The sequence below is a fragment of the Salvelinus alpinus genome, chromosome 7 (genome assembly GCF_045679555.1).
Source record: "Salvelinus alpinus chromosome 7, SLU_Salpinus.1, whole genome shotgun sequence".
Lineage (NCBI taxonomy): Eukaryota > Metazoa > Chordata > Actinopteri > Salmoniformes > Salmonidae > Salvelinus > Salvelinus alpinus.
Window position 1 is genome coordinate 75663461 of NC_092092.1, and position 13821 is coordinate 75677281.

General features: G+C 42.4%; 1 protein-coding gene across 1 annotated transcript; it reads left to right on the forward strand.

The window, feature by feature from the left end:
• Positions 1 to 10416: 10416 nt before the first annotated feature.
• On the forward strand, positions 10417 to 11439 carry LOC139581932 (uncharacterized). The gene is made up of 2 exons (XM_071412125.1): positions 10417 to 10469; positions 10917 to 11439. The coding sequence occupies exons 1-2, from the start codon at positions 10417 to 10419 to the stop codon at positions 11437 to 11439; spliced, it is 576 nt and encodes a 191-aa protein (XP_071268226.1).
• Positions 11440 to 13821: the final 2382 nt, after the last annotated feature.

Consider the following 13821-nt stretch of genomic DNA (forward strand, 5'->3'; position numbering starts at 1 on the left):
CTTTATAAATACATTTGATTGAAATGTAAATCGCTCTGGATTAAGAGCGTCTGCTAAATTACTAAAATGTAAAATATGAATGTAAAGCGTGAGAGAGAGTTGGGTGTGTGTGCATGTGGCTTGTGTATATTCTACCAGACAAACAGGCTCTCTGCACCTCTACATCCACACATGTTAATATTCTACATCTACTCTGATTCAATATGATCCAAAACAGAATGTATGGCCATTATAAACAAACAAAACAACAGAATGTATGGCCATTATAAACAAACAAAACAACAGAATGTATGGCCATTATAAAAAAAATCAACAACCGAATGTATGGCCATTATAAACAAACAAAACAACAGAATGTATGGCCATACAAACCATCAACACAACAGAATGAATGGCCATATAAACAAACAACACAACAGAATGAATGGCCATACAAACAAACAACACAACAGAATGTGTCGTCATACAAACAAACAACACAACAGAATGTATGGCCATATAAACAAACAAAACAACAGAATGTATGGCCATATAAACAAACACCACAACATAATTAATGGCCATACAAACAAATAACAGAACAATACAACGCTATTAGGTGATCAAACATCTCTCTGCTCTCCTGTATTTCAGATGATCAAACATCTCTCTGCTCTCCTGTATTTCAGATGATCAAACATCTCTCTGCTCTCCTGTATTTCAGATGATCAAACATCTCTCTGCTCTCCTGTATTTCAGATGATCAAACATCTCTGCTCTCCTGTATTTCAGATGATCAAACATCTCTCTGCTCTCCTGTATTTCAGATGATCAAACATCTCTGCTCTCCTGTATTTCAGATGATCAAACATCTCTGCTCTCCTGTATTTCAGATGATCAAACATCTCTCTGCTCTCCTGTATTTCAGATGATCAAACATCTCTCTGCTCTCCTGTATTTCAGATGATCAAACATCTCTCTGCTCTCCTGTATTTCAGATGATCAAACATCTCTCTGCTCTCCTGTATTTCAGATGATCAAACATCTCTCTGCTCTCCTGTACTTCAGATGATCAAACATCTCTCTGCTCTCCTGTACTTCAGATGATCAAACATCTCTCTGCTCTCCTGTACTTCAGATGATCAAACATCTCTCTGCTCTCCTGTATTTCAGATGATCAAACATCTCTGCTCTCCTGTATTTCAGATGATCAAACATCTCTCTGCTCTCCTGTATTTCAGATGATCAAACATCTCTCTGCTCTCCTGTATTTCAGATGATCAAACATCTCTGCTCTCCTGTATTTCAGATGATCAAACATCTCTCTGCTCTCCTGTATTTCAGATGATCAAACATCTCTGCTCTCCTGTATTTCAGATGATCAAACATCTCTCTGCTCTCCTGTATTTCAGATGATCAAACATCTCTGCTCTCCTGTATTTCAGATGATCAAACATCTCTGCTCTCCTGTATTTCAGATGATCAAACATCTCTCTGCTCTCCTGTATTTCAGATGATCAAACATCTCTCTGCTCTCCTGTATTTCAGATGATCAAACATCTCTCTGCTCTCCTGTATTTCAGATGATCAAACATCTCTCTGCTCTCCTGTATTTCAGATGATCAAACATCTCTCTGCTCTCCTGTACTTCAGATGATCAAACATCTCTCTGCTCTCCTGTACTTCAGATGATCAAACATCTCTCTGCTCTCCTGTACTTCAGATGATCAAACATCTCTCTGCTCTCCTGTATTTCAGATGATCAAACATCTCTGCTCTCCTGTATTTCAGATGATCAAACATCTCTCTGCTCTCCTGTATTTCAGATGATCAAACATCTCTCTGCTCTCCTGTATTTCAGATGATCAAACATCTCTGCTCTCCTGTATTTCAGATGATCAAACATCTCTCTGCTCTCCTGTATTTCAGATGATCAAACATCTCTGCTCTCCTGTATTTCAGATGATCAAACATCTCTGCTCTCCTGTATTTCAGATGATCAAACATCTCTCTGCTCTCCTGTATTTCAGATGATCAAACATCTCTCTGCTCTCCTGTATTTCAGATGATCAAACATCTCTCTGCTCTCCTGTATTTCAGATGATCAAACATCTCTCTGCTCTCCTGTATTTCAGATGATCAAACATCTCTCTGCTCTCCTGTACTTCAGATGATCAAACATCTCTCTGCTCTCCTGTACTTCAGATGATCAAACATCTCTCTGCTCTCCTGTACTTCAGATGATCAAACATCTCTGCTCTCCTGTATTTCAGATGATCAAACATCTCTCTGCTCTCCTGTATTTCAGATGATCAAACATCTCTCTGCTCTCCTGTACTTCAGATGATCAAACATCTCTCTGCTCTCCTGTACTTCAGATGATCAAACATCTCTGCTCTCCTGTACTTCAGATGATCAAACATCTCTCTGCTCTCCTGTATTTCAGATGATCAAACATCTCTCTGCTCTCCTGTATTTCAGATGATCAAACATCTCTCTGCTCTCCTGTATTTCAGATGATCAAACATCTCTGCTCTCCTGTATTTCAGATGATCAAACATCTCTCTGCTCTCCTGTATTTCAGATGATCAAACATCTCTCTGCTCTCCTGTATTTCAGATGATCAAACATCTCTCTGCTCTCCTGTATTTCAGATGATCAAACATCTCTCTGCTCTCCTGTATTTCAGATGATCAAACATCTCTCTGCTCTCCTGTATTTCAGATGATCAAACATCTCTGCTCTCCTGTATTTCAGATGATCAAACATCTCTCTGCTCTCCTGTATTTCAGATGATCAAACATCTCTGCTCTCCTGTATTTCAGATGATCAAACATCTCTCTGCTCTCCTGTATTTCAGATGATCAAACATCTCTGCTCTCCTGTATTTCAGATGATCAAACATCTCTCTGCTCTCCTGTATTTCAGATGATCAAACATCTCTGCTCTCCTGTATTTCAGATGATCAAACATCTCTGCTCTCCTGTATTTCAGATGATCAAACATCTCTCTGCTCTCCTGTATTTCAGATGATCAAACATCTCTCTGCTCTCCTGTATTTCAGATGATCAAACATCTCTCTGCTCTCCTGTATTTCAGATGATCAAACATCTCTCTGCTCTCCTGTATTTCAGATGATCAAACATCTCTCTGCTCTCCTGTATTTCAGATGATCAAACATCTCTGCTCTCCTGTATTTCAGATGATCAAACATCTCTCTGCTGTCCTGTATTTCAGATGATCAAACATCTCTCTGCTCTCCTGTATTTCAGATGATCAAACATCTCTCTGCTCTCCTGTACTTCAGATGATCAAACATCTCTCTGCTCTCCTGTACTTCAGATGATCAAACATCTCTCTGCTCTCCTGTACTTCAGATGATCAAACATCTCTGCTCTCCTGTATTTCAGATGATCAAACATCTCTCTGCTCTCCTGTATTTCAGATGATCAAACATCTCTCTGCTCTCCTGTACTTCAGATGATCAAACATCTCTCTGCTCTCCTGTACTTCAGATGATCAAACATCTCTGCTCTCCTGTACTTCAGATGATCAAACATCTCTCTGCTCTCCTGTATTTCAGATGATCAAACATCTCTCTGCTCTCCTGTATTTCAGATGATCAAACATCTCTCTGCTCTCCTGTATTTCAGATGATCAAACATCTCTCTGCTCTCCTGTATTTCAGATGATCAAACATCTCTCTGCTCTCCTGTATTTCAGATGATCAAACATCTCTCTGCTCTCCTGTATTTCAGATGATCAAACATCTCTCTGCTCTCCTGTATTTCAGATGATCAAACATCTCTCTGCTCTCCTGTATTTCAGATGATCAAACATCTCTCTGCTCTCCTGTACTTCAGATGATCAAACATCTCTGCTCTCCTGTATTTCAGATGATCAAACATCTCTCTGCTCTCCTGTACTTCAGATGATCAAACATCTCTCTGCTCTCCTGTATTTCAGATGATCAAACATCTCTCTGCTCTCCTGTACTTCAGATGATCAAACATCTCTGCTCTCCTGTATTTCAGATGATCAAACATCTCTCTGCTCTCCTGTATTTCAGATGATCAAACATCTCTCTGCTCTCCTGTATTTCAGATGATCAAACATCTCTCTGCTCTCCTGTATTTCAGATGATCAAACATCTCTCTGCTCTCCTGTACTTCAGATGATCAAACATCTCTCTGCTCTCCTGTATTTCAGATGATCAAACATCTCTCTGCTCTCCTGTATTTCAGATGATCAAACATCTCTGCTCTCCTGTATTTCAGATGATCAAACATCTCTCTGCTCTCCTGTATTTCAGATGATCAAACATCTCTCTGCTCTCCTGTATTTCAGATGATCAAACATCTCTCTGCTCTCCTGTACTTCAGATGATCAAACATCTCTCTGCTCTCCTGTATTTCAGATGATCAAACATCTCTCTGCTCTCCTGTATTTCAGATGATCAAACATCTCTGCTCTCCTGTATTTCAGATGATCAAACATCTCTCTGCTCTCCTGTACTTCAGATGATCAAACATCTCTCTGCTCTCCTGTACTTCAGATGATCAAACATCTCTCTGCTCTCCTGTATTTCAGATGATCAAACATCTCTCTGCTCTCCTGTATTTCAGATGATCAAACATCTCTCTGCTCTCCTGTATTTCAGATGATCAAACATCTCTCTGCTCTCCTGTATTTCAGATGATCAAACATCTCTCTGCTCTCCTGTATTTCAGATGATCAAACATCTCTCTGCTCTCCTGTATTTCAGATGATCAAACATCTCTCTGCTCTCCTGTATTTCAGATGATCAAACATCTCTCTGCTCTCCTGTACTTCAGATGATCAAACATCTCTCTGCTCTCCTGTATTTCAGATGATCAAACATCTCTGCTCTCCTGTATTTCAGATGATCAAACATCTCTCTGCTCTCCTGTATTTCAGATGATCAAACATCTCTCTGCTCTCCTGTATTTCAGATGATCAAACATCTCTCTGCTCTCCTGTATTTCAGATGATCAAACATCTCTGCTCTCCTGTATTTCAGATGATCAAACATCTCTCTGCTCTCCTGTATTTCAGATGATCAAACATCTCTGCTCTCCTGTATTTCAGATGATCAAACATCTCTCTGCTCTCCTGTATTTCAGATGATCAAACATCTCTCTGCTCTCCTGTATTTCAGATGATCAAACATCTCTCTGCTCTCCTGTATTTCAGATGATCAAACATCTCTCTGCTCTCCTGTATTTCAGATGATCAAACATCTCTGCTCTCCTGTATTTCAGATGATCAAACATCTCTCTGCTCTCCTGTATTTCAGATGATCAAACATCTCTGCTCTCCTGTATTTCAGATGATCAAACATCTCTCTGCTCTCCTGTATTTCAGATGATCAAACATCTCTCTGCTCTCCTGTATTTCAGATGATCAAACATCTCTCTGCTCTCCTGTATTTCAGATGATCAAACATCTCTCTGCTCTCCTGTATTTCAGATGATCAAACATCTCTCTGCTCTCCTGTATTTCAGATGATCAAACATCTCTCTGCTCTCCTGTATTTCAGATGATCAAACATCTCTCTGCTCTCCTGTATTTCAGATGATCAAACATCTCTCTGCTCTCCTGTATTTCAGATGATCAAACATCTCTCTGCTCTCCTGTATTTCAGATGATCAAACATCTCTCTGCTCTCCTGTACTTCAGATGATCAAACATCTCTCTGCTCTCCTGTATTTCAGATGATCAAACATCTCTCTGCTCTCCTGTACTTCAGATGATCAAACATCTCTCTGCTCTCCTGTATTTCAGATGATCAAACATCTCTCTGCTCTCCTGTATTTCAGATGATCAAACATCTCTCTGCTCTCCTGTATTTCAGATGATCAAACATCTCTGCTCTCCTGTATTTCAGATGATCAAACATCTCTCTGCTCTCCTGTATTTCAGATGATCAAACATCTCTGCTCTCCTGTATTTCAGATGATCAAACATCTCTCTGCTCTCCTGTATTTCAGATGATCAAACATCTCTCTGCTCTCCTGTATTTCAGATGATCAAACATCTCTCTGCTCTCCTGTATTTCAGATGATCAAACATCTCTCTGCTCTCCTGTACTTCAGATGATCAAACATCTCTCTGCTCTCCTGTACTTCAGATGATCAAACATCTCACTGCTCTCCTGTACTTCAGATGATCAAACATCTCTCTGCTCTCCTGTACTTCAGATGATCAAACATCTCTCTGCTCTCCTGTACTTCAGATGATCATGACTATCTTCTGTAGCTGCCTCTATTGGTGGTCGATAAGCATATTTACAGAAAAATATTTCAAACCAACAGAGTGTCCTTGCTCTTTGTCTTCTGCACCGTGCAAACAATCTTCAAGGGTAGGCACACACACGCACGCATGAAAGCATGCAAGCACACACAGACACACAGGCGTTATTGGATTGTAATGGACCCGACCGTGCGTTTCCTCTGTGTATTGATTCAATCAGCAGGCGTATCATGTCCAAGCTCATATCATCTGCTGACACACACACACACACACACACACACACACACACACACACACACACACACACACACACACACACACACACACACACACACACACACACACACACACACACACACACACACACACACACACAACCACCCGGGAAGTGGAGTGATCCATCACCATTTAGATAAATACAGCCGCTAGTCTAAACAGCCAATCATTTAGGGTGTTATAGGATGACACAATGACCTTGGGAGGTGATAGGTCAATGACATCATTATAACGGAGCCAGACAGTGTCCAAGAACACAACTAATAGTTGCCAGACCATGTTATCCTAATAGATTAGTCTAAATACTAACATACTCACAACAAATATTAGAATAAATGCATTTGAATACTAAATATCAAAATACATTGCATTTGTTACATCACTGACAGCATATAGAACTAATATCCCGATAGAGACATTGTCACATCACTGACAGCATATAGAACTAATATCCCGATAGAGACATTGTCACATCACTGACAGCATATAGAACTAATATCCCGATAGAGACATTGTCACATCACTGACAGCATATAGAACTAATATCCTGATAGAGACATTGTTACATCACTGACAGCATATAGAACTAATATCCCGATAGAGACATTGTTACATCACTGACAGCATATAGAACTAATATCCCGATAGAGACATTGTTACATCACTGACAGCATATAGAACTAATATCCCGATAGAGACATTGTCACATCACTGACAGCATATAGAACTAATATCCCGATAGAGACATTGTTACATCACTGACAGCAGATAGAACTTATATCCCGATAGAGACATTGTTACATCACTGACAGCATATAGAACTAATATCCCGATAGAGACATTGTCACATCACTGACAGCATATAGAACTAATATCCCGATAGAGACATTGTTACATCACTGACAGCAGATAGAACTTATATCCCGATAGAGACATTGTTACATCACTGACAGCATATAGAACTAATATCCCGATAGAGACATTGTTACATCACTGACAGCATATAGAACTAATATCCCGATAGAGACATTGTTACATCACTGACAGCATATAGAACTAATATCCCGATAGAGACATTGTCACATCACTGACAGCATATAGAACTAATATCCCGATAGAGACATTGTTACATCACTGACAGCATATAGAACTAATATCCCGATAGAGACATTGTTACATCACTGACAGCATATAGAACTAATATCCCGATAGAGACATTGTTACATCACTGACAGCATATAGAACTAATATCCCGATAGAGACATTGTTACATCACTGACAGCATATAGAACTAATATCCTGATAGAGACATTGTCACATCACTGACAGCATATAGAACTAATATCCCGATAGAGACATTGTCACATCACTGACAGCATATAGAACTAATATCCCGATAGAGACATTGTTACATCACTGACAGCATATAGAACTAATATCCCGATAGAGACATTGTCACATCACTGACAGCATATAGAACTAATATCCCGATAGAGACATTGTTACATCACTGACAGCATATAGAACTAATATCCTGATAGAGACATTGTCACATCACTGACAGCATATAGAACTAATATCCCGATAGAGACATTGTCACATCACTGACAGCATATATAACTAATATCCCGATAGAGACATTGTTACATCACTGACAGCATATAGAACTAATATCCTGATAGAGACATTGTCACATCACTGACAGCATATAGAACTAATATCCTGATAGAGACATTGTCACATCACTGACAGCATATAGAACTAATATCCCGATAGAGACACTGTCACATCACTGACAGCATATAGAACTAATATCCCGATAGAGACATTGTCACATCACTGACAGCAGATATAACTTATATCCCGATAGAGAAATTAATACATCACTGACAGCATATAGAACTAATATCCCGATAGAGACATTGTCACATCACTGACAGCATATAGAACTAATATCCCGATAGAGACATTGTTACATCACTGACAGCTTATAGAACTAATATCCCGATAGAGACATTGTTACATCACTGACAGCATATAGAACTAATATCCTGACAGAGACATTGTCACATCACTGACAGCATATAGAACTAATATCCTGATAGAGACATTGTCACACCACTGACAGCATATAGAACTAATATCCCGATAGAGACATTGTCACATCACTGACAGCATATAGAACTAATATCCCGATAGAGACATTGTCACATCACTGACAGGAGATAGAACTTATATCCCGATAGAGACATTGTTACATCACTGACAGCATATAGAACTAATATCCCGATAGAGACATTGTTACATCACTGACAGCATATAGAACTAATATCCTGATAGAGACATTGTCACATCACTGACAGCATATAGAACTAATATCCCGATAGAGACATTGTTACATCACTGACAGCAGATAGAACTTATATCCTGATAGAGACATTGTCACATCACTGACAGCATATAGAACTAATATCCCGATAGAGACATTGTTACATCACTGACAGCATATAGAACTAATATCCTGATAGAGACATTGTCACATCACTGACAGCATATAGATCTAATATCCTGATAGAGACATTGTCACATCACTGACAGCATATAGAACTAATATCCTGATAGAGACATTGTCACATCACTGACAGCATATAGAACTAATATCCCGATAGAGACACTGTCACATCACTGACAGCATATAGAACTAATATCCTGATAGAGACATTGTCACATCACTGACAGCATATAGATCTAATATCCTGATAGAGACATTGTCACATCACTGACAGCATATAGAACTAATATCCTGATAGAGACATTGTCACATCACTGACAGCATATAGAACTAATATCCCGATAGAGACACTGTCACATCACTGACAGCATATAGAACTAATATCCTGATAGAGACATTGTCACATCACTGACAGCATATAGAACTAATATCCTGATAGAGACATTGTTACATCACTGACAGCATATAGAACTAATATCCCGATAGAGACATTGTTACATCACTGACAGCATATAGAACTAATATCCCGATAGAGACATTGTCACATCACTGACAGCATATAGAACTAATATCCCGATAGAGACATTGTTACATCACTGACAGCATATAGAACTAATATCCCGATAGAGACATTGTTACATCACTGACAGCATATAGAACTAATATCCCGATAGAGACATTGTTACATCACTGACAGCATATAGAACTAATATCCCGATAGAGACACTGTCACATCACTGACAGCATATAGAACTAATATCCTGATAGAGACATTGTCACATCACTGACAGCATATAGAACTAATATCCTGATAGAGACATTGTTACATCACTGACAGCATATAGAACTAATATCCCGATAGAGACATTGTTACATCACTGACAGCATATAGAACTAATATCCCGATAGAGACATTGTCACATCACTGACAGCCGATAGAACTTATATCCCGATAGAGACATTGTCACATCACTGTCAGCATATAGAACTAATATCCCAATAGAGACATTGTCACATCATTGATAGTATATAGAACTAATATCCCAATAGAGACATTGTCACATCATTGATAGTATATAGAACTAATATCCCGATAGAGACATTTGTTTAGAGATGAGTAGGGAAAATAATGTTTGTCCACTGAGGCCTTCTCATCAAGACATGTAGCCCAGTGAAGTAGGACTGAGGCTCTCATCAAGACATGTAGCCCAGTGAAGTAGGACTGAGGCTCTCATCAAGACATGTAGCCCAGTGAAGTAGGACTGAGGCTCTCATCAAGACATGTAGCCCAGTGAAGTAGGACTGAGGCTCTCATCAAGACATGTAGCCCAGTGAAGTAGGACTGACACACTGCTCCAGTCCTGGAGGCGCCATATATGGTGGAGTCCAGCCTGGCTCTGTCAACAACATCACTGGACCATGAACTCAAGTAGACAGAACACAGAGAAAGGCTCACAAGCAGGCACTCATGCACAAACACTGACACACACTGACACACACTGACACACACACACACACACACACACACACACACACACACACACACACACACACACACACACACACACACACACACACACACACACACACACACACACACACACACACACACACACACACACACACACACACACACACACACACACACACACACACACACACACACACACACACACACACACATTGTAGGTAACTTGATACAATGACACAAAAGCCTCCTCAGTGCAGCTGCTAGCTGCCTTATCTCTTCTCTGCCTCTTATTTTCTCTACTCTTTCCTCTCCTCTTTCCTCTCCTCTTTCCTCTCCACATTCTTTCTGGTATTTAGCCGAGACCTTTTCACTTTGCATAAACTTTTCAACGACACCCTGCACCAGTCCCCAGACCCCAGACCCCAGACCCCTCCAGTCCCCAGACCCCTCCAGTCCCCAGACCCCCGACCCCAGACCCCTCCAGTCCCCAGACCCCCGACCCCAGACCCCTCCAGTCCCCAGACCCCTCCAGTCCCCAGTCCCCTTCAGTCCCCAGTCCCTCCAGTCCCCAGTCCCTCCAGTCCCCAGACCCCTCCAGACCCCAGACCCCTCCAGTACCCAGACCCCAGACCCCTCCAGTCCCCTCCTGTCCCCTCCAGTCCCCAGTCCCCTTCAGTCCCCTCCAGACCCCAGACCCCTCCAGTCCCCAGACCCCAGTCCCCTTCAGTCCCCTCCAGAACCCAGACCCCAGACCCCTCCAGTCCCCAGACCCCAGTCCCCTTCAGTCCCCTCCAGAACCCAGACCCCAGGCCCCTCCAGTCCCCAGACCCCAGTCCCCTCTAGTCCCCTCCAGACCCCAGACCCCTCCAGACGCCAGACCCCTCCAGTCCCCTCCAGACCCCAGACCCCAGGCCCCTCCAGTCCCTAGTCCCCAGTCCTCTTCAGTCCCCTCCAGTCCCCAGACCCCAGCCCCCAGCCACCCCAGTCCCCTTCAGTCCATAGAACCCAGTCCCCAGTCCCCTCCAGTCTCCAGACCCCTACCCTTCTATCCCCCACTCTCTTCTTCTATCTCCCAGTTCCTTTCTCTATCTCTGCCTACTCTCACCTCTCTCTCTCTCTCTCTCTCTCTCTCTCTCTCTCTCTCTCTCTCTCTCTCTCTCTCTCTCTCTCTCTCTCTCTCTCTCTCTCTCTCTCTCTCTCTCTCTCTCTCTCTCTCTCTCTCTCTCTCTCTCTCTCTCTCTCTCTCTCTCTCTCTCTCGGTGCATGCTGGGTGTTTTTGGAGTCTGAGTGTTTGGTGTGGAAAGCTCTATCCTAACTAACTTTCTTGATTCTTTTCTTTACATGTTATTTTCTATGGTGGAGGGTTAATGCAATATTTGTTTTTGGCGGTATCCAAAGTTTTTTTTTCAAAGTTAGGGTGGAAGAGGACAGAGTAACTTTCCTGGGGGTTGGAAGGTGTAGTGTGCGCAATGGCTTCTCAGCCTAGCGCGGAGGAGACGCTGTCTATACAGCATGGATTCAGGTGTGTTCCTGAGAACGGAGTTAAGGTGGAGGAGGTTCTGCTCGCGGTCGGTGAACAGGTAGGAGCTGAGTTTATACATTCTGCTTCTAGAATGAACAAAGCTGTGGTTGTGTTCATGAAAAGGGCTAATTTGGTCGGTAGGCTAATTGCTAGCGGAATATTTGTAAGGGATGTGTTGGTGTCAATTTCACCTCTCTCTACCCCTTCAACAAGAGTTGTAGTGGCAAATTTGCCTCCGTTTATCACGGATGATCAAATTAGGAAAGAGCTGAGTCGTTTTGGTAAGTTTGCTAGCGGTTTCCGTGTACTGTCAGCAGGGTTTCAGGCAGATGCCGTTAAACACGTTGTTTCGTTCCGGAGGCAAGTGTTTATGTTTCTGAACAACAACGAGCAACAGCTAAATGTGCATTTTAAAGTGAGGCATGGGGAGGGTCTCTATGCAGGTTTTGCCAGCACAGATAGTCTACGGTGTTTTGAATGTGGGGATTTGGGGCACAAGAGCTTTGCGTGCCCACATAAAGGCCGTAGACAAGGTGAGGATACAAGCGCAAATGGGGGAAATCGAGGTCAAAATGCAGGGGGTAAGGAGATGCAGACAGCAGAGGCTGGGCCTAGTCAGTCTAGAGATGGTAGGGTAGTGGAGGGTGGGTCTAGTCAGGCTAGAGATGGTGGAGAAGCAGAGGCTGGGTCTAGTCAGGCTAGAGATGGTGGGGAAGCACAGGCTGGGTCTAGTCAGGCTAGAGATGGTGGGGTAGCTGAGGCTGGGCCTAGTTATGCTATGGAGGGTGGTGTAGAGGGTGCTGGGTCTAGGCAGGCTATGGATGGTGGTATAGCAGAGGCTGAGTCTAGTCAAGCTATGGATGGTGGGGTAGCTGAGGCTGGCCCAAGTCATGCTATGGAGGGTGGTGTAGATGATGCTGGGCCGAGTCATGCTATGGAGGGTGGTGCAGATGATGCTGGGCCGAGTCATGCTATGGAGGGTGGTGTAGATGATACTGGGTCTAGTCAGGTTATTCTAGTGGATGAGGAGAGTATAGTGGGGAAGTGTAAGAGATTAGGGGGGGAGGAGGAGGGTGTCAAGCGGAAAAGGAAAAAGGGTGTGGACAAAGGCACCATGGAAATGTTGCCTGTTGCTGTGGGTGAGGCCCTAACCAGAGAGAAAGGGCAGGTGGTCAGGGTGGGAGATAGAGAAGAGGAGGAAAGTGAGTCTGAGGAAGAGGATGAGGAGTTATTTTTTTCAGACTCCTCTTCAATTGGCCCGGAGCTGACAGCCAGTCAACCAGAGGGGTCTAAGTACACGTTGAGAGAACTGACAAGGTTCCTGAATGAGACTAAGGGGAAAAAAGTTAATCTTGAGGCTTTTTTTCCTGATTCTAGAAAGTTTGTAAGATCAGTACAACATGCTATGAGAAATGAGGGGCATGGTGTCCTCTCACCCAAGAAACGGTTTAGGTTGAGGAAGTGGGTCACAACAGTGCGTAAAGGTTTACCTTCAGACACTGTTTAAATGTTTAATTTCTTACTGACACTGGGGCTTTTTGAGCTTTCCTATTGGTCTATTTCTCTGCTGGCTTTTCTCCCACTTCTTATGGAGACTCTTTGGGTAGGCTCGCTTAATATAAATGGTGCCAGAGATGCGGGAAAGAGGAGTGTGTTGGGTGAATATGTAAAACAAAAGAAAGTACAGGTGTTGTTTCTGCAGGAGACGCATAGTGATGTGGTGAATGAAGTTGATTGGGGGCTCTGGTGGAAAGGGGCAAGTGTGTTGAGCCATGGGACAAATCTTAG